Source organism: Littorina saxatilis, linkage group LG12 (assembly GCF_037325665.1).
Source record: "Littorina saxatilis isolate snail1 linkage group LG12, US_GU_Lsax_2.0, whole genome shotgun sequence".
In the NCBI taxonomy this organism is placed as follows: Eukaryota; Metazoa; Mollusca; class Gastropoda; order Littorinimorpha; family Littorinidae; genus Littorina; species Littorina saxatilis.
In genome coordinates this window covers 31095269-31117768 of record NC_090256.1, presented here as the reverse complement: position 1 = coordinate 31117768, position 22500 = coordinate 31095269, and the positions used below count along the sequence as shown (strand labels likewise).

Genomic DNA, 22500 nt, shown 5'->3' with positions numbered 1-22500 from the left:
AAAAAACCGATGACATAATCCAGTCCCTCATCCATCACCGATATTACAGCAGAGAATCCAGAGTTGATTCGTTCTATAGCCCAGGATGTATGGCAGGAGAGCGGACTGTCAGCATATGGTGAATGATAAATCTTGAGCGCACCCTAAATCATAGGCTGCTCCATGCGACTTGCTGCAGAGACTTGAATCTCGGCAGAAATTTAGATGTTCTCCTTTATCCTGGAAAATATTCTTTAATTTAGAAAATTTCCCAAACGAAGGATTTGAGTTATCATTTTGTTCTTTCTTTTGTGACTAAATGTTTTAACTTAGACTGGGAATTGAGACGAGGGTGGTGGTGGTGGTGGACAAAGCCCGGACTATTGGATTGCATTTCAGTTTGGAAGCTTAAACATTAATTAATCAGTTTGGTCATCAAAAATCTCAATTCAAATTAAAAATAAAATATTAGTGATATCATCTTATTCTTTATCATTTCCCGAATCTGTTTTGTTTGGATAAAAAAAAAAGCTGAGGAAGTTTTATAAGAATAAAGAAAAGCGCGCTTTCTTGTTACTCGCACGTACTACTGCGCTATACTGGCTTGTCACTGGCGAGTTCGACAGATTAATGTACTAATTTCACTTGATTTTTGTTTTGTTGTTGTTTTTGTATGTCGTAGGCTGATTGCTGATCTCATGCGTAGTTCTTTGGTGGACAAAGAGGCTTTACAAAAACATGCCACCTTTGGAACAAGTTTTTGTTTGTTGTTTTTGTGGTTTTTTTTTTTTACCGGGATATAAATTGAAAAGAGTTACAGTTCATTTCTCTGATATGAGTTTAGGATAGGGGTGGGGAAGGAGGGGGGGGGGGGAGGCTTGTTGCATCCTCTAGATGGGACATATTTGATTTACTTTGGCTGTGTTCGGTTTGTGTATGGGCTATCGGTATTCAAATGATATTGGTGAAAGGAAGAAACTCACTTTGCTAGTTTTTCTTCATTTCTTTCTGGCACTTCGGTAATAAGGCATGAGGCAAACGAATTGTGTGCATTGAATGTTGTGGGCTTTTGGGACAAGATCAATATAACATATATAAGATTATGGTGCTCTGTGTGTGAGTGTGTGTGTGTGTGTGTGTGTGTGTGCGCGCGTGCGTGGGCGTGCGTGCGTGGGCCCGTGTGGGCGCGCGCGTGTGTGTGCGCGTGTGTGTGTGACTGGTGTGTACGTGTGTGTGCGTGCCTGCGTGGGTGTGAGCGCGTGTGTGTCTTTGTGTGTGTGTGTGTGTGCTTTTAAATTTGTGTGTGTACGTGCATTTGTGTCTGTGTGTATGTCTTCCTGTAGATGGACAAGACAGCCTTCTTCGGGTCAATAGTGTTTTTGTCCTACCGCTCTGCCATTGCTGTCATCAACATAAAGTAGGGCAGAGAGTACTCACCTCGGGGCAGTCGCAGTAAATAAAGTGCAACGCTATATGACCGGAGAGACACATTTCTGTCCGGAACCGTCTGCTGCTTACCAGAAAGGACCACAGATTGCACCCCTGGAGGGATGTTATAACAGTGAACCTTAGTTTTATGACCGAACATCTCGACAGAATGTACCTTGCCGTCATTAGTTATTTGTGTACCATTTGGTACTGAAGAAAAATTGAGAGCGAGATCTAAAAGTCTGCTGTGTTTATCTTCTGTTCACCTTTACTCAAGAAAACGGCCGAGAAAAAATCTCATTTGTGCAATTTTGTGAATAAGGCTGTGAATCGAAAACGTTGGATTAAAATGCTAAATTTGTAACGTGTATTGTTTTAGCCAATATTACTGCTGTTTTAAGAACATATGAATAAACGTTGATACCCGATCCATACTGTCAAAGCTTGTTTGGATTTTTCAGTTTTAGTTAAAGGCACAGTAAGCCTCCCGTAAACCATCACAGATACGATCAGGCTTTTACACACAGTACAAACATCCTTTCGTTTAAACACTCACCGCTTGAGAACATCCTAGGTGCCCTACGTAAAGAGCGAGCAATTTTCAAAGAACAGTCAACTTCCACCGCTCTAGTTCGTGTGAATCGCAGCCGTTTGTTGCGTTTAGATTCAGAGGTACACAATAACGTGCTATTACTTTCAAAACTTCGAATTGTACTGATATGGACCGTCTGATCGGCAAATCAGGCGCCTCGTTTTGGCGCTAGAACTAACTTTTAAAATCTAGATAATAAATTGACAGCTTGTTACACAAACATTCTTAAATCATAAAAGAATTCTTTTTTTTCATTAAGACAAGTTTTGAAAGTTTGGAAAAAGAAAAGCCCGGAAACGTGTCACGCAAACCGTCTTTCTCGTAGCAGACGACGGTTATGCCTAGCGCCTGTTCCTCTCAACAGTCAACTTCCACCGCTCTAGTTCGTGTGAATCGCAGCCGTTTGTTGCGTTTAGATTCAGAGGTACACAATAACGTGCTATTGCAGATAAGCTTACAGCGAATCGCATTGAAATCACAAACTGACGACTACATTGTGAAAAAAAGGAAACTGGATCACACGGGTTCGCGATGGCTCAGGGGTAAGATAAACCACGCAAAAATAAATTCTTTGAAAATTGCTCGCTCTTTACGAAGGGCACCTAGGATGTTCAAAAGCGGTGAGCGTTTAAATGAAATGGTGTTTGTACTGAGTCTGTGTGTAAAAGCCTGACAGTATCTGTGATGGTTTACGGAAGGCTTACTATGCCTTTAAGGTGCTGTAATCCTTTCATACACTATAGTCTATAGTCTATCGTGTTGATACTTTGCTGTGTCGTTAGACGACGAACCATCTTGTTCTTGTTACAGTCATATTACACGTCACTGTCTTTTTGCCACCATGACAGACCACCGGTTCTGTAGACCATCCTCTCGCGTTGCCACCATGTCTGTAGAACAGCAAGTGATTGCACTCAAAAGAGTTAGAATGAGGGCCAGGGATAGAATTTACTGTGAGTTATAGGATTAAAGGCACATTTCTTCCCGTTTGTCTTAGATCTGGCCAAGCTTTTTATTTTTTTATTTATTTTTTATTTTTACAAGGGATAATACCATCGCTCCACTTGATCAAATAACACAAATGAACAACCTGAGTACTCTCTGAACACAGTAGGATTTTTTTAAAGAATTAATTTTGTAAAAGCTACTAGTGGCTTTTTTTAAAAGAAATGAATTTATCAACAACAAAAATTAAACTCACTACATCACATCACACATACACGCCTTTAAATGCACAGGCCTACATGTGTAGTCGATTCGACTTGCCGTCTCAGATTTGGCCAGGCATTACATGTGATAATACCATCCTTCTACCAGGACACATACCAAAAAACACATACACGTACACAAAATCACTGACATTTCTTAATTTAAGACATGGCTTTCGGGGTGGTAATGGCACCGTGGATCCGTTATGTTTCATGCCACAGTGTTCTAGTGACACAGTGGAATAAAGACGTACTCCGTCAATCTGCAAATACCGTATTTTCAAGTTAGTAACATCCGTAAAGAAAGCCAAGGGAGGGTGCGTCGGTGCGATCGATGTCGGCTTGGGGCTATCTTGGTCGTTGAACTGCGCTACATGAAAGAGAATACTGACTTACAAAATGTCAGATCAATAGCGTGCTCGTGACATTTGAGTCAGAAGAAAACTTGTCTTCACTTCGAGAAGTAGTTCAACGAGGGATGTTTTGTTTTCATTATTATTATTCTTTTAATTTTTGTGCAGATGCAATATATATGTCTTCACTAAGAGAACTAGTTCAACTAAGGATCTTAAAAATTGTCATTATTTTTTCTCTGCAGAGGCAATATATCTTCACTTGGAGAACTAGTTCAACGAAGTGTGTTTTATTATTTTTTTCGTCTACTGATGGCTTTTACTGACTATTTTTCTCTTTTCTCATTTCAGTAAACTTCGACCACTTTCAGATTCTGCGTGCTATTGGAAAAGGCAGCTTTGGAAAGGTCAGACTTCAAAGATTATTTGATTTTTGTATTATGTGTATCGGCTGCTTTAATCCACCCCATGGCAATTGATTGTGAAAGTGATGGATTTCTTTTTTGTTTGTGCGGTTTGTTACTTTTGTCTGTTTTCCTGGTAATCTATTTGATGTCCTGCATGCTCGTTCTTTGTATCTCTAAGTCTTTTTTGAAGTGTGTGTACGGTCTGTTCGTTTAATGGTTATGTGCAGCTAATCACAAAATCCTTAATTTGATCAAACGATGTTGTTCTTATTTCTTGTGAACATAGCTTGTGCTTAAAGGCTTTTCAGTGTGATTTAATCGTCACAAGTGTTTTAAAATGGCTTTCCTTTTTTTATTCTTAGTTGGCTGCATTTCATGTAGCTCTTTTCTTTTTGCGTTATTTCGGATACTTGAATCATTTTTTAAAATTTTACTTTATCCAATGTTCATTTTTTCCCTTTCTTCCTGTTTTACTTGGGGTTTTCCCCCCTTCCTCTTAGCTTGCTTGGTTGCTTGCTTTCTTGCTTTCTTCCCTTTTCCCTTCCTTCCTTCCTTCCTTCCTTTTGTAATATAGTTTATCTTTTTTCCATTTTCTTCCCATGTTATTCTTTCCTCCCTTCCTACGTTTCTTCATTTCCCCTCTCTCTTCTCTTGTGGCGTTTAGAGTCCCTGTACTTTGCTCACGAGATGGGCGCCAGATTCCATTTTCTCCTCGTCTCGCAACGTTTGTTTAGTACACCTAGCCGGGAGATGCTGTAAGCTTGGAGCGATAATCGCGTTTGGTTCCTGATCACTCTTCACGCTTTTAGCGCAAGGTCGGGTCGTATCGATCTCTTTCGATCTCATCGATCATCTGGCCAGTGTGTTCTCCATAGAGGAAGAGATCATGTAGCTGTTTGTTTCCTTTGCTTTGGCACGGGAAATCTCCCTTGTGTATGAACTCATTTGTAGGAAGATATCACGCACCTGTTTCTTTCTTTCGCTCCCGCGCATAAACCTCTCTTGTGTGTGTATATATGGACCCATTTGTTTCTGCTGTTTTCTGAGCCTCCGAGTTCAATCAATGGTGTTTTGTTTTGCATAGACCGAAAGGTAATCTGTCAAAAAATATTGGCACCTGGATTGGGGGGGGGGGGGGGTATTAAAAGGGATTATGTGGCTGCTTTTTTATTTTCGCTTTGGCACAGAAAACTGTACTCGTGTATGGGCTCATGCGTGGCTCTCTCTCTCTCTCTCTCTCTCTTGGGCCTCAAAGCTTCATAAGTGGGTGGTGTTTTGTCTTGTCTAGACTAGAAATGTTAAGATAACAGGTAGTCTAAAACAGTTACCTCCAGCCAGCACGAAATATCATCGATCTTAGGAAACAGGCCATTAGTGGGGTTCTGGCGTATTTGTTTGCTAGGTTAGTTAACTCCTTTCCACATTTCTATTTTACGTTTCCTAAGTTGCTAGCCGACGCTGTTTGTTGAAATAACAATCTTTAAAACGCCTGCTGCTGGAATGTGCAGTAACCTTTTTGTATTTGAAGCATGGCCATTGATCTTGACAACATGGACTGGCAATTATTACGATGTGCAGTTTTACCGAGCAAGCAACTCCACAAAACAATCAACCCGCGTTTTGTAACTGTATTTTAGATTAAGAAAAAATAATTGTCAGACTGTTCGTATTGATTGTGAAGTTTTTACTCGGTTTATGTCAACGGAAAGGTACAGTTCCACTTGATATATCGATGACAACGAAACGACGGAGCTACTTTATAGTTATTTGACTACTGTTTTTTTTATGTATGCTGAATGCTGTCTGAAAAGCTGTGTTATTGAAAACAGCAAGAGAACCCGAAGCTGCAACTCAGTAACAATAAGCATTCTGTGTGTTTGCTGACTGAACAAAACTGGGTTAAAGTCATTACGCTTTCTCTGCTGGCAGTTCAGTGAATTTCGTGTAACGTTATCACAGGGTCGTCGATTTGTACTAAAGACCGGTACATTTAGAATGCCATCGAGTACATGTAAATGGATCTAGTCTACCACAATGTTTTTTAAGAGCCCCAGACGATTAGACCATGGACTTTCTCAGTCTGGCACATGTAAATGTGAATGGTGTCTACCGCAGTGTTTTGCGAATATAGTAACGAGGCAAGAGACCACCATACGAGGACTTTTTAGACCAGGGCATTGCAGCAGTCTCGAGGGATATGAAACAGTGAAAGAGGATGGGAATTTACCAAGTAGTTTGAGAGATATGATTGTGTCAACAGAGAAATCTCCCCAGCTGTTTACCCTGCAGAGACCCCGCACGGGTTGAGCATTGATTGTGGGCCCCGAAGATCCCCCCTTGCCAGCGACCCCGGTCCAATTAGGATGAATGGCGAGTAGGAAGATCGGGCCAGTCCACAAGAACCTTTCTGTAACGTCCTCGCTTCTTTGGGGAGTCTCTCATTTCCTTCCGATTGTCGAATGATACCATGAATTAAAAAAAGTGCTGCTGTTTTCCTGCCGTTCCCTTGTCTTTTTCGTGTTAAACTTTCTTTCTCTGCCTGCCTGTCTGTCTGTCTGTCTGTCCTGTTTGTCTGTTTGTCTGTCTTTTTATGCAGTTTGTTGCTTCATGTGCTTTGGCCAAGTGGTAAACGTATGAGACGATTTTAACACACAAGAAAGGTCTTGCGATGTTAATTGTTTTAAAGTAGCCAACTTTGGTCAACAATCTTGAAAACGCCTGCCGCTAGAATGTGCAGTAACCTCAAATCGATATCACTAGTTTTATCATTTCGTTGTTGAAATTTGATATCTAAGTTAATTGATATACGTATTTGTTTACTTGTCACCTGACTTGTCACCTGGCATCCTCTCACTTAAGGCTGTAGGACACACCTCCCTTCCCGGATTTAGAACGCGTTTCGTGTCGTGACAGATTATCCACTTATTAGCCATATCCGTATGCAAAATAATGAAATAAACATTAGGAAATGGCAGAAGTTTACAACTATCGACATTCTCTATCAGTGCAATAAAAAACAATCGTTAGAACTTGCATTTACGACATGTCGTGCGTGAGAACGTGTCAGTAAACAAGCACTTCTTGCCTGGCTGAAGAACCCTACGAGTCAATCTAAAACAGACAAGTAATGGAAAGCAGTCTGCGGATAAACATAACAAACTGCTGATGAAAAAGTGTGTTCATCCCTGCTCTGGATAGTAAAAGACATCGGACTGACGTGGCAGCGTTCACGCGAAAAGATATTTTTCAGATTATCGCTTCTACATTTTATTGCACGTACTTGGGGCAGATCTGAATTTCACACTGGAAGATGACAAATCGGTCTTGTGAGTTGAGAACCACATTTATCAGGTAACTTACCAAACCGGAGTGTGTGTGTGTGTGTGTGTGTGTGTGTGTGTGTGTGTGTGTGTGTGTGTGTGTGTGTGTGTGTGTGTGTGTGTGTGTGTGTGTCAGTGTATGTGTATGTGTGTGTGTGTGTCAGTGTATGTGTGTGTGTGTGTGTCAGTGTGTGTGTGTGTCAGTGACGGTGTGTGTGTGTTTGTGTGTGCAGGATTACCACCATTAACGCACCCTTTTGGACTTTTCTACGTAACCTTACTATGCCTGCTGTGACATTCACGAGGATTATTGTGATTCTTGGACAATCGTGTGCCTGTGCTGAACTTGCAGGAAGACAAACGGCGTCGGAACGGTATACGTGCTGCCAAGTGTGCACGCCCAGAGCGCAGTGTGAACCGAGAGGGAGTGTGTCATTTGTAGCATAGCAGACGACATGTGATTGGGGAATTGTCTCCCTAAAGGGCCGACCACATTTGGCCGCCGTTTTACGCTCTATGCGCCGCAGGCCGTTTTGTGCGTCGCGCGGGATTTGCCGAGTGGCCACACATCGACGATTTTTTTCACAACGCGGTATCAGTGAGCGGGTCACCGTTCAGTTGCATTCGACTGCCGCGCCGCGAGCAGCTGACGTCATCGCTCTGGTTTGCTCTGATTGGTCAAATTTCCGTCGTTCTATGTCTGTGTCATAGAAATTAGAACACGCGCTATTCTTCTGCAAATAACGCTTCGCGATCATAGCACGACGCGGTGCGCCGTTTTGAGCATAAGTCAAATGTGGACAGGGTCGGCCGGGAGTGTCTGGTCGGGCCTTTACATGTGTACTCGCCAATGCAGCGTTCACGCGAAAAGATATTTTTCAGATTATCGCTTCTACATTTTATTGCACGTACTTGGGGCAGATCTGAATTTCACACTGGAAGATGACAAATTGGTCATGTGAGTTGAGAACCACATTTATCAGGTAACTTACCAAACCGGAGTGTGTGTGTGTGTGTGTGTGTGTGTGTGTGTGTGTGTGTGTGTGTGTGTGTGTGTGTGTGTGTGTGTGTGACGTTGTGTGTCGTATATGTGTGTGTCAGTGTGTGTGTGTGTGTGTCAGTGTGTTTGTGTGTGTTTGTGTGTGTGCCGGATTACCACCATTAACGCACCCTTTTGGACTTTTCTACGTAACCTTACTATGCCTGCTGTGACATTCACGAGGATTATTGTGATTCTTGGACAATCGTGTGCCTGTGCTGAACTTGCAGGAAGACAAACGGCGTCGGAACGGTATACGTGCTGCCAAGTGTGCACGCCCAGGGCGCAGTGTGAACCGAGAGGGAGTGTGTCATTGTGTGGAAGTTTTGCTTGATTGATTTATTCATGATTTAATTTGCTTTTTGGTTCAATAGAAAAATCTGTGTACGTTATACTTTGTATTTTGTGGTGTGATTCGCCCGAGTGCGAGACCCCCATCCCCGAACGCCTCTGTGGGTAGAATTGTATACTTGTGTGAGTAACGTGAGTGTGTAGATGAGAATGTGAAAGTTGCTTTGGACCCAGACACACACAGCAGACTTCAACGCAACAGCTAAGTTTCAGCCTGACAAAGAAATTCGAGTGACACAGCTAAGGGCTGTACTTGTTATTTCTCTATTAAAACAAATGTTTCAAGATCTTTAGGCCAATAAAAATAAATTGTCTGTTTCTAATGACATGGGTAAACAAAATAGGGTAGGTAGGTAGGGATTTTTTTTGTTTTTTTTTTGTTGCTAGGTTAGAATTCTTGAAAATAACTAAATGACACAAAGAGACAAGACTCACTATAGATAGATTGATAAAAAAAAATTCAAAAATGTGACAAAGGATATAAAATGATTGTTTTACCTGGTCTGGAATCTTCAGTAGTAATTGCATAAAAAAAGTCTGATATATCAATTATCATGTTAACTTTTTCTTAAAATGGGTGCGCTAAATCCTAGTCTGTTTGTTTTTAATGGACTAAGCAATCCTTGGACTGACAGAAAAGATGTATTTTAAAAATGTCCAGTTGCTTAAAATTACTTATTTTTCTAATTGGAAGAGAATATGCACTCTTTTGTGTTCAAATGGGTAGGGGGCGGGGGTAGTAAAAGGATCACAGTTCAAGATTGTGCGCGACAAGAGGTGTGTTTCTTTTAACTGTGATAAAGAGCGAAAACTCAACTTGGTATCTAACACTATTTCTGAACACTGTAACCACTTTAGCACTTTTAATTTATTTATTTCTGTCTTCCAAACTTCTAATTCAGCTTCAAAAATGAGAAAAAAAAGTGTTTTTTTCTGAATTCAACAGTTAAATCACTATGTTGGATATTCTATTTTGCTTCCCTATTTATCTTCTTAAGTTTTTGATCATCTGATTACCTTGCTTTCCTATTTGGAAGATAATATGCACTCTTTTCTGAAAAATGGGTAGGGGGTGGGGGTAGTAAAAGCATCACAGTTCAAGATTTTGCGCGACAAGAGGTGTGTTTCTTTTAACTGTGATGAAGAGGGATAACTCAACTTGGTATCTAACACTATTTCTGAACACTGTAACCACTTTAGCACTTTTAATTTATTTTTTTCTGTCTTCCAAGCTTTAAATTCAGCTTATAAAATGAGTAAAAAAAAGTGGTTTTTTTCTGAATTCACCAGTTAAAGCACTGTTGGGTGTTCTTTTTTGCTTCCCTATTTCTGTTCTGCATCACAGTTCAAGATTTTGCGCGACAAGAGGTGCGTTTCTTTTAACTGTGATGAAGAGGGATAACTCAACTTGGTATCTAACACTATTTCTGAACACTGTAACCAGTTTTGCACTTTTAATTTATTTATTTCTGTCTTCCAAGCTTTGAATTCAGCTAATAAAATGAGTAAAAAAGTTGTTGTTTTCTGAATTCACCAGTTAAATCACTATGTTGCATGTTCTATTTTGCTTCCCTATTTCTGTTCTTAAGTTTTGATCATCTGACTACCTTGCTTGTCTATTTGGAAGATAATATGCACTCTTTTCTGAAAAATGAGTAGGGGGTGGGGGTAGTAAAAGCATCACAGTTCAAAATTTTGCGCGACAAGAGGTGTATTTCTTTTAAAATTTGTGAAGAGGGATAACTCAACTTGTTATTTAACACTATTTCTGAACACTGTAACCACTTTAACACTTTTAATTTATGTTTGACTGTGTTCCATGCTTCAAATTGGGCTTCAAAAATGGATACATACGGTTTTTTTTCCAAATTCACCTGTAAAATCACTATGTTTGATGTTCTATTTTGCTTCCCTATTTCTCTTCTTCAGTTTGTGATCATACGATTGTTTTTTTGTTAACATATTTACAATACAATATCACAAATTCTTCAGTAGGGTTTGCGTGAAAAAATCTCATACCTATGCTCAAACTTCAGTCGTTATCTCAAAATTTTGCGCGACAAGCTCTATTCATTTTGTTTTTTCCTGATAAACAAAACACTGAACTAACATAAAAACAAACCTTTAAAACTGCCTAACCACTTTGAAATATGGCCTCAGGTGTATACTCCAGCCTTAACACCTTACTTATTTACTTACTTACTTTTGTCCGAATACGAAAACAATGATTTTGTCAAAGGTCATCCTTCTTTTGTTTACCTCTTAGAAACGTGAAGCTAAATTCCACTGCGTTCTAACCACTTCCTTACTTTCATATCTTTTTTGGCGTGAAGTGTCAGGCGGAGGAATTGGAACATGACATTAATTGCTCATGAGGAAATGAGTCTGAGATCTTTTCTGTAGATGTTGGTTTTGCTGCTGTCTCGGGGGAGGAAAAGAAGACTCCTGGAGATGGGATACAGAGATAGCACTGTGCTCAAATCTGCCGATGCATCAGCCATCAAAAATTGCCTCGAATATGGGACGAACGCCATTTATTCGTATTGGAGGTTGGGTATCAAAGCCCATTCGCTCTAGCACTCGCTTGCTCTTGTGCACGACACGAAAAACGGTCTGTTTGTAGGTCACGAGACCTTTCCTCGATAATAATGATAATGATAAGGATAATAAAAAGAGAAGACTTTTAGAGACTCGTCATAAGAGACTGACTGTCAACTATATGCGCTTCCCCAGAGACCCAGCCGACGGAAGAAGAACTACAGTTCCTGTTACCGTAGCTGAATAAGTAAAAATCCAACGGGGGAAGTGTCCAAAAAAGGCATAGTATGTCGGTAGAGAGAGACGCACTGTTAATTAAGTTCCACTTCAGACACAGCTGCTCTTGACGAAGAAAAGAACCATGGTACAATTACCCGCGACAGTAACAATGGTGTCTGGCGATGTTTCTTATTTTAGGAATTTGATATATTTTGTGACAGGGGCAGAGTCCTTGTAGAGTACAGGTAGACTGTTAACGTTCCAAAATTTATAGTAAAAAACAAGAATGGTAAGTTATTTGAACGTTTTTATTTATGACAAAACAAAAATTACTCAGGTCTCAATAACTTACCATTCTTGATTCTGTTTTGCAATGATTTTATTTTTCACAGAGAAAGAAATTCCGTATGGAAGTGGTATACTGACTTTCAATGCCTTCTTGACGTAGATCCAGCTGTGCCAAGCATCGAAACGCTCGCAGGATGTCAATATTTCTTGAGAATTCCTCTCCTTAGTGTCTCTTGTTACGTGTGGAAGATCACCGGACTGGGCGCTTTACCTAACTGTCTTTTTAAAGGCACAGTAAGCCTCCCGTAAACCATCACAGATACTGTCAGGCTTTTACACACAGTACAAACACCCTTTCATTTAAACACTCACCGCTTGAGAACATCCTAGGTGCCCTCCGTAAAGAGCGAGCAATTTTCAAAGAAATGATTTTTGCGTGGTTTATCTTACCCCTGAGCCATTGTGAACCCGTGTGATCCAGTTTCCTTTTTTTCACAATATAGTCGTCAGTTTGTGATTTCAATGCGACTCATTGTAAGCTTATCTGCAATAGCATGTTATTATGTACCTCTGAATCTAAACGCAACAAACGGCTGCGATTCCCACGAACTCTGGCGATGGCTTTTGACTGTTCAGAGGAACTGGCGATAGGCATAACCGTCGTCTGCTACGAGAACCACGACCTTGCGTGACCCTGCTTCCGGGTTTTTCTTTTTTCAAACTTTCAAAACTTCGAATTGTACTGATCTTGTCTTGATGAAAAAAATAATTCTTTTATGATTTAAGAATGTTTGTGCAACAAGCTGTCAATTTATTATTTAGATTTTAAAAGTTAGGTCTAGCGCCAAAACGCACCACGGTCCGATTTTGTTATCAGACAATCCGCAAAATTAATTCTTTGAAAATTGCTCGCTCTTTACGTAGGGCACCTAGGATGTTCTCAAGCGGTGAGTGTTTAAACGAAAGGGTATTTGTACTTTGTGTAAAAGCCTGACAGTATCTGTGATGGTTTACGGGAGGCGTACTGTGCCTTTAATGCATAGGTGCTTGTTCCGTTCCTTTCATCTGGGAAGACTTTTTGGTGTGATTTTTTGTTTTTAAGAATGAAGCGAAAAGGTAAGAAATCATCACAACAAAAGTAAGCATAGGCAGGCAGAACTAGCTGAACATGTCTTGGTAGAGCCTCTCTTTTGTCTGCTCGTTTTCTCTGCGTTTAGAAATTTGTCCTTGAATTTTTAGGGCACTGAGAGGCACACGAGTTCCTGTGTTCCTGTTTTGATGTGGGGTTGTTTTTTTCACACGTGTGCTATGCCGAAAGCCATGACGTGTGTAAGAGGTTTAGCCAAAAAATGTGTTTAAAACTTGTTCACCTCACTCAGTTGTCTCGACCAGTTTCGGTTGATTTCAACAGTGATCACACTTATGTTTACTTTGCTTCTAGGCGAAAGTCAGTGTAAGGCATTGTCCTGGCCACTCGTAGTCCGAGTGCATCCCACACAAAACACTCGACTCGGGTTAAGAAATGGGGGATTCCATCCTCAAACCAGGAAGCCATTTTCTGCTCTCTGGGCTGAGTTAGCAAACATCGGCATTATTCATGTTTATTTTAAACGCAATTATTGTTATTTATAGATCACAGGCACTTGATGTAAAGTAGGTCACACACGTGTAAATGTTGTGCCCAGTTTTTGTTTCTGTCTCTGTTATTATTTTAGTTAGCAGGTCTATACTACTTATTTGCATGTGTGATATATCTGTAGGCCTAGGCCTATACTAGTGATTACTGTGTGTGATACATGAAATGTGATATGAATGCTGTTTTTATATGTTATACTCTTACTTTCTGACTATGTCCTAATCCCAAGCGCAAGACAAATTCTTCTATGTGAAAATTAAAGCCAATAAAATTTGAGTTGAGTTGAGTTGAGTTGAGTTTATTTGTTGATGAATGAAAAGACGACCTATTTTGTTGCTTGAAACTCTTGCACGCATTGAACTTAAAGATGGAGTGCGCATTAGAGCACTATGAAAGCAACGATTTGTCCTTTTGTCGCAGACGAGGATATAAACAGTCAAAATATTCACAAAATAATCCCACAGATGACCACAAAACCCTTGCCAAACGAAATTGTATGCGATTTTTCAGTTCGCATCTTCCTCCAAAATATGGTCAACATTTCCCGTAGTCACGATCCGGGGCTATCAAGACTGTTTGTTTGTTTGTTTGCTGGACGCCCAGTCCACCACGAAGGGTGATATCAGGGCGTATCAAGACTGTGCGACATGTCAAAATGGAATCAAGTATACGTTCTATGGTTTACAATTTTCTCACGTATTTTAACACAATCGTGACAATGTCTTGACGTAAACTACACAACATAGAAAGAACTCTCGCTCTCGTCAAGACTATTCGACCTCCATGTTCGCTTTTGGTGTGATTATTGCGCAACCTGATCTGGTGCTTCCGCTTCGCTTGTCCGTCTTTCACTAACCTACCAGGATAATTAAAAAAAATGAGAAAAACAATCGTCGCAAAATTGCAGTGTTCTACTCCTTTCAAGAAAGTCATTTGAAACTTGGCAAAGTTCTAAATGAAAAGATGCCTGAAGCGTCGCTGAACGCCCAGGGGATCTATGCAGGGATAGGGGAGCTGCACTGTCCCTTTTAACGAAGCAACCCTGTTAGCACGCTGAGAATGAATGACCTATACTACACTGCATACTACACTGTCGGAGTCTCGGAATCTTTGACTTTGTTCGATATTGAAGAAGGAAAATACTCCGTAAGGCTCAGAAGCTGTGAATGGCTGAAAGCTGTTCTCCCGGGCTGATATGCTCGCGATGATAGCACGAGCGTATGTCTTGGAGATGACTGGGGCACGCCAGAGGATGAAATCAGCCACCAAAGGCACGAATACTGCCTGAGGAATCAATATGTCATAGATGGGTTCCATCTGGAGGTCATTGATCCAAAACAAAATAAGATCGTCTTGAAGCGAGTTTAATGCCTGGGTTTCAACCTTTTTTGGTCCTGTCTTGTTTTTGTTTCTTTAAGTGTGTGTGTGTGTGTGTGTGTGTGTGTGTGTGTGTGTGTGTGTGTGTGTGTGTGTGTGTGTGTGTGTGTGTGTGTGTGTGTGTGTGTGAATGAGAGAGAGAGCGAGAGAGAGAGAGAGATGAACTGAACTGAACTGAACTGAAACCATATTTGAGGTTTTTATTACAGTTTTGGCGTTAACCGGTAATTACCGGTATTTTACCGGTTGAAATGAGAAAATACCGGAACAAAATTGGCTGCCGGTATGACCTACCGGTTGATTGTTAGAACTACCGGTTTGTTTTTTTTGCTGGTGAAACAACAAAACCAGTACACTACATTGGGGTGTGCACGTTAAAGATCCCACGATTGACAAAAGGGTCTTTCCTGGCAAAATTGTACATGTATAGACATAGATAAAAAAATGTCCACCAAAATACCCGTGTGACTTGAAATAATAGGCTGTGAAAAAGTAGGATATGCGCCGAAATGGCTGCGATCTGCTGGCCGATGTGAATGCGTGATGTATTGTGTAAAAAATTCCATCTCACACGGCATAAATAAATCCCTGCGCCTTGAATATGTGCGCGATATAAATTGCATAAAATAAAAATAAAATAAAATAAATAAATCCCTGCGCTTAGAACTGTACCCACGGAATACGCGCGATATAAGCCTCATATTGATTGATTGATTGATTGATTGAGTACTCTGAGTTGGAATCTCACTGGTTCCAATGACCAGCCTACTGGGGTTTTTCTGGACTGTTTCAGTTTGCATCATAAAAGTTTGCGTACCGGTTTGAACAAATACTGGTCGCTGCCGCCTGGCGGGTTAAGAGTGGAGATTTTTCCGATCTCCCAGGTCAACTTTGCAGACCTGCTAGTGACTTAACTCCCTTCGTGTGTACACGCAAGCACAAGACCAAGTACGCACGGAAAAGATCCTGTAATCCATGTCAGAGTTCGGTGGGTTATGGAAACACGAAAATACCCAGCATGCCTATGCTCAACGAAAGCGGAGTGAAGCTGACTATGCTCTGAGAGAATAGTTTGGGGAACCCAAATGGGGAAAACGAGCTCACACGTAACCAGAACATTCTGGAACGCTGAAGAAGAAGAAGAAGAACAAATACTAGCGCCATCACTTGGTTTGCAAGAAAGATTTCATCTTTCTAGTAAATTGCATGAAATGACACCTCTGTATACTATGATTTTTCAGCAGATCACGAATCGGTTAAGCCGGAGGTCCGTCAGTTATTTCAATAGTTGTACTGAGCAGACACTACTAATTACTGTTTCAGTGCTTATTTGTGACCCTCCACCACGAAATGAGTCGCAAGTCACCTCACGCGGTTCTGCGCTAGGCATAATATAAGTCCGGGGGGTGTCTAGTAACAGTGTGAGGGTCACCATAGTCACAGGCTTATAACTCGAAAAGTGTTCACTCTCTTCTAAAACGGTTTTCACCACTGGATAGAGAATACAAAACTCTTTAAAAAAAAAGTGTAAAAATATGAAAATCATGAAAAAGTGACATGCGACTCATCCCGCGGTGGAGGGTCACATTTTGTCTCGAATTTCGTCCCATGCAGTTATTTCTCCCGTAGCAAAAAGGCGGCTGCAGTGCATTACTCCATACACTTCCCGACAGTTTTCTTCAAATAGATGTTCGTTGTCTTATCTGTTTCATACAGAACTCTACGCACTCCATCTGCACTAGATCATGAGAATCATTGTGCAGTTCGTTCGATGAAAGGTTTCCGGACGAACGAAGTTGACTTCGTAACAGCTAAAGCTTTTACTTTTCGTTTTTCTCTCGAAGTTTGAGATGTGTTTGATGCGACCAGATTGTGGCCTACCCAGTGACAGCCGCTCACAGGGGACATTAGCAAGCTAACTGCGTTTTGATGCCTTTTGATCTGCAGTTAATTTCTTCGATTTTGTGCGGTGTTTTTGTCCCCAGTATTGGACTTTTTTTTTAATTGGGGGTGGGTGGGGGGGAGTTACAGAACGATATGATCGTGCATCAGGCCACAGAGAACGTTTGACATTTCTTTTGCAAAGTTCAGTCCAGCAGGGTTTCAAAATCAAAAATAGATTTTTCGTTTTTGACAGCGTTTGTATGTGCGCGCGCGCGTGTGTGTGTGTTTGTGTTTGTGTGTGTGTGTGTGTGTTCGTGTGTGGGTGTGAGTGTCAGTGAGAAAAACATACACAGGCAACGCTGACACACAGAGAGAGACAGCCGGAAACAAAATTTAGTTAGAGACAAAAGCTAGAGCAGCAATTCTTCTCATATAATTAATGACAAAGGTGAGTCGAACAATCATTTAGTCTTCTTGTTTATTTGTTGATTTAAAAAAAACATGTGATTGCCATATCTCTTCCAAAGATTGACAAGGGTAGCGTGCAACATGAATGAAGCGATCTTGTAGCAGATATGTGTCGCCTGTCGTTTCGTGAAGACTTTGTGCGCTAAATACATCCCTACTGTTCCGTCCTTGATGCTTAGGCCTTACGGGCAGAGAATCCCGGGAGGAGTTTTTAATTGCTGGGACAGGGAGGTGAAAAGAGGGGAAGGGGATTCTAATTTCGAGGGCGACTCAATTTCATGCCGACGGACTCAGTGTCTCTTGCCATGGTCTCTTGTGGAAAGACTGTGTCCCCCCCACCCCCCACCCCTCTCTCTCTCTCTCTCTCTCTCTCTCTCTCTCTCTCTGCGTCTGTCTGTGTCTCTGTCTTTGTCTCTCTCTCTCTCTGTCTCTCTCTCTCTCTCTCTCTCTCTCTCTCTCTCTCTCTCGCATTCAAAACCTCCCTCAGGAAACACATACTGAGGTCTTCATAAGTTACGCTGCCGGTATTGTAGCTAGCTTTGTTAATTATAATTATTTTATTACTCTGAAATATTGACTGCTGCATGCCTACATAATGCTAAATCTACCTGTCTTGGTAGGCTCACTGTGTGCTTGTTGAATGGCACTTAGTTGTGTGTATATTATTATTAGTATTATATGTGTTCCTCCTTGTGCGTCTGCGTGTGAGTGCGCAAATGTGATTGCGTAATTAATGTTCCATTCTGTAATTGCTTTATTGATGTTCCATTCATGTATTTTCTACTACTTTTCTCATTTATTATTACTGTATGTTTGATGTTTCTATGATTCTAGTCGGGCGCACGCGTGAATATGTGTTTGTGTGAATGTAAAGGGCACATTGTAAGATTAAGCCAATGGCCTAAAATGTCTACCCTTTATGTGAATAAAATGTTCTAAGTCTAAGTCTAAGTCTAAGTCTCTCTGCGTCTGTCTGTGTCTCTGTCTTTGTCTCTCTGTTTCTGTCTCTCTGTCTCTCTGTCTCTCTCTGTCTGTCTGTCTCTCTCTCTCTCTCTCTCTCTCTCTCTCTCTCTCTCTCTCGGCTGCTGGTCTTTAGTTGCTTTATGCCACGCTCTTCTGCCTCTGTTTCTCTGTATCTCTTTCTTGCTTTCTTTGCTTTGCTCCACAGTCCCTGCAACACCGTCCCTCCCCCGTGTTTCCTATCCTCCCCCCTCCTCCCCACCCTTCTCTTCTCTTGCCCCCAATCCCCCAAGCTACTTGCTAATTCTATCCATTTTTTTTAGTCTATTCATTTGCGTATTTTATTTGTCTTTGGTTTAAGTGTTTAGCATTTCTTATGACGGCTTACTAGTGCCAAAACTGAAAATTAGTCATTAACACGTGAAAATGAGTAATTAACACGTGAAAATTACAATTATGTAGTGAAAATGACTAATTTTCAAGTGTTAATTACTAATTTTCACGTGTTAATTACTCATTTTCAGTTTTGGCTTGCTTTCTGACGGCTTACTAGCGCCAAAACTAACAAGAGGCGAAGCCTTCAAGGCTCACGTAAGAAATAGTAACACAAACTCAATCACTCCGTCACATACACACACACACACACACACACACACACACACACACACACACACACACACACACACACACACAGTAAGCATAGGTGACACTGTGCAAGAAAGCGAGACACTAGATCTAGATCTGTCTGTCTGTAGCCTACTTACAGGGACACGACTAAGAGTAATACCTAATATTCTGGACTCGCAACGAAATATACAAACAAATGACAATGAACAACGTTTCGACCTAAGGCTAATGGTCTTCAACAGGTTAGAAAAAAAATATGAAAACAACAATACAAATATCAAAACGACTTATCAGAGAAGATGATGTCCTCCAAGCGCAAAAGAATGGGGAAAGGGAGATAAATCAAAAAGAAAAATGAGCAATGAAAAATGAAACCAAATCGAAACAAATCAGAATAATAACGCTTGAAGGGCCTGAAGTTGAAAGCGAGAGAGAGAGAGAGAGAGAGAGAGGGAGAGGGAGGGAGGGAGGGAGGGAGGGAGGGAGGGAGGGAGGGAGGGAAATACCTACGACACGACTGCCAACTAGTCTCGGCCCGCTCAAAATAACAATGACCGAGACTTTCAGTAATTCCTTCGCGTGACGTCTAACCCTCTTACGCCATAATGTGACGTCTTCAAATGACGAAATGTTAAAGTTTCTACCACAGACATACACACGCACACACGCACACACACACACACGCACAGACAGACAAAGTTACGATCGCATAGGCTACACTTACGTGAGCCAAAAATTAGTAATTTTCGCGTGTTAATTACTAATTTTCATGTGCCTTGTGACTGTGGAGGTTCAATGCGCATGCTCGACTGTTACACCGGCCAGAGCAAAACATTCTTCGATTCGATACTTTTCTGGTCCATAGTTCTTTAATCCGATGCAAATTAACAAAAAGAGCTGAGCGGATGTGTAGACAACCGTGACATACAGCTGTCTGTCCGATAACTTGATGAATAACGAATTCTATCGAAAGATATTTGTGAAAGTGTGTGAATCTCGACTGAACAGATCCGTCTGCTAACGGTCGGACCTTAAGCACACGTCCGGCCGGCCGCCATTTTTCATCTCTCGATTCGAACATTTTCGGATCGATTGTCCTTCACTAATACACTACAGAGCAGATTTATGAGTGTGGTAGTGGAAACAATTATGAGGTAGCCTACAGCTGTCTGCCCGACAACTTGTCGAATAAGTTATATATTTAAAATATATATGTGAACGTGTGAGACCACAGCCGATCAAAAGTCCGTCTGCTATAAACAGCTTCGATTCGAAAGTTTTCGGGGTCGATTATCCTTTTCTAAGATACAAAAAAAAAACGGTAATGAAAGCGCTATTGCAGAAACCTGTGACATGCATCTACATGTCGGATAACTTGGTCGATAAGGCCTTCTATTAAAAGATATTTCAGAAATAGTGTGAGAACGATTTTTGCCGGACGTTGTAGCCTCTCAGTGCGGACTCTTAGAGTCCGACTACTGTGACGAGGCCAAAATGAAAATTATGTTAATTACTAATTTTCACGTGAAAATGGTAACCCTAGGTTTTGGCACAAGTATTAGTAGGCCGTCATATAATTTCTATTGTCTGTGCGTGTCTCTGTTGTCAGCTGTTCTCAGTAGTTTGTGAATGACATTTTCTGTTGGTGCAATGGACATGGATGTTTGTAAGCTTACTGGAAGGACTGATACCGAGAAAGGGCGTTTTACGACATCCCTGCTGTCCTTTCAAAGGTATATTCCTTCTCGTGTAAGCGTTAATGTACACCACCACAAATCTGTCCATGCGTTTACATGCGTTTACATGCGCACAGGGCGTCCTTCCACCTGCAGTGAACACATAGGCCTATTACACGTGAAAAGTCAGACTGCTTTCTGTGCACAATGAGATTTAGTTTTCGCTACATTCGAGTGATTTTTTAAGTGGCACCCATGTCAATCTGCGACATTAATCAAGCCAAAATGTCCAATTATGCACTGGAAGATGTCTGTTGATGTCTGGAATGAATCCAAGTGGAGAGCTAGAGATTGTATTTCCCCGTGTAAAATCCTGAGAGTCGCTTGCCTGAGAAGGAATGTACCTTTAAGTCAGTCTCTTTTTCCCACTGCCTGTACCCCATCTCTATTTGAGAAAAGTGCACGAAGTCATTTAGTCATCGCCTGAGACTACATATAGGTTACTGCTGTCTCCTAGCCAGGACCGTTAGTCTCACTCAGACTAAGGTAAATTCGATTTGCGGGCCTTGATAGATTTAAATTGAATTTACGTAAAAGGAATTTGGATGGTGCGAGCGGTTCTCCTGGAGAGATATAGACAACACTGAAGGAGAGGCAAAAAAGACACAAATTGATTTTGTATTTCAAATTAGTTAATGCACGCGTGCCACCATACTTACTAGAACCTCTGCCTCCTCTCGTTGCTTCTGTGAACCCTTACCATAGACGAAGACCACTTGACAGACAGACTCTCCACTCTCGAACTGAATTGTATAAAAAGTCATTTTTTCTATCTTCGACTTCCCTGTGGAATGAGCTTCTAGATACTGTAAAACAACTTGATTCTATTGGGTTATTTAAAAAACGTATTAGTTCTGATGATTCTGTTGTTCCCTCGTATAGATACACATCTGATCGAAAATCAGAAATTATCCATTGCAGACTGAGACTGAGGATCAGCAATCTAAATAGTGATCTATTTGACAGACATTTAATTCCCGACCCGTCATGCACTTGTGGTTATCCTGTTGAAAATGCGGAGCACTATATTTTTCATTGCCCCTTATCTCTTCAAATACGTGAAGTCACCTTGTCAACACAGCCCAACTATGATTTGCTAACCGCTGATGATTTTCTGAATGGCAATAGGGACAAGCCAGACAGCGAAAATGCATGGATATTTGACCAGTTATTCAGGTTTATCTTATTAAGCAAACGTTTTGAATAATGAATGCATTTATCTCATCCATGTTCGAAACGACCATGTGCAGTACTGTTTACATTTCCTTGTTCTGGTAGTATTCTATTTTCAACCATGTGGAAGTCATTGTATGCGTGTGTGTGCGAGTGAGTGTGCGAGCGCGTGTGAGTAGGCTACTGTTGTTAGTTTAGCATTGTTTTTTTGTTGGTTTTTTTCCTTTTATTGTTACATGTTTGTCTACCATAATTTACCATTATTATTTTGACATTATTTCAAACTTGTTATATTAAAATTGTCCGCCAAATTTCATTTGCTTTTAAGAGTACGCTCATAAGCCTAGCTTGTTGTGCTCCATGTTCCTAATTTCATGTATGCAGCAATAATACCAATGAAATTTATTGAATAAACTTGTTTAAACCATATAGTCAAAGTCCGCCGAATGGAGCTTTCATGCGTTCAGCGTATGTGCGTGTGTGCGTGCGTGCGGTTGTGAGCAGACCAAGACCCAAATCTTGGCCTCTTCGAGGAAATCAGTGCTGAAAAACTAGCTTTTACTTCCACCTTCATAAATTAGTCAGATATGATGTTCAAACATCATGGTGATGCTAAAATGAAGTTCATATAAATAAGATCGGCGTTTGAGCTCTCCTTGTCCTTGTGACAAGAGTTCACACTTTTGTATATGGACTGATGCTGAATTGCTTGACCCCGTTCCATTACAAAGAGACTAAGTCTTCCCACTTGGTGACAAAAAGCGCCAGACTGAAACAGGGGGTTACTATCCCCAGCAGAGTCGCGAGCTACACTTAAAGGCACAGTAAGCCTCCCGTAAACCATCACAGAGCTCCCCGAGCGTCTACATACAGTACAAGCATACTTCCATTTGAACGCTCACCGAACGGGAACATCC

The 22500-nt window shown here is 41.0% G+C and overlaps 1 protein-coding gene across 2 annotated transcripts in view; it reads left to right on the top strand.

Moving 5' to 3' along the window:
• Nucleotides 1-22500, top strand: part of LOC138981734 (serine/threonine-protein kinase 32A-like) — a 131356-nt gene that overhangs the window by 30477 nt on the left and 78379 nt on the right. For both annotated transcript variants that reach the window (XM_070354805.1, XM_070354803.1), the window contains exon 2: nt 3912-3967. In XM_070354805.1, coding sequence (XP_070210906.1) covers nt 3912-3967 — 56 coding nt within the window. The remainder of the gene's footprint in view (nt 1-3911; nt 3968-22500) is intronic.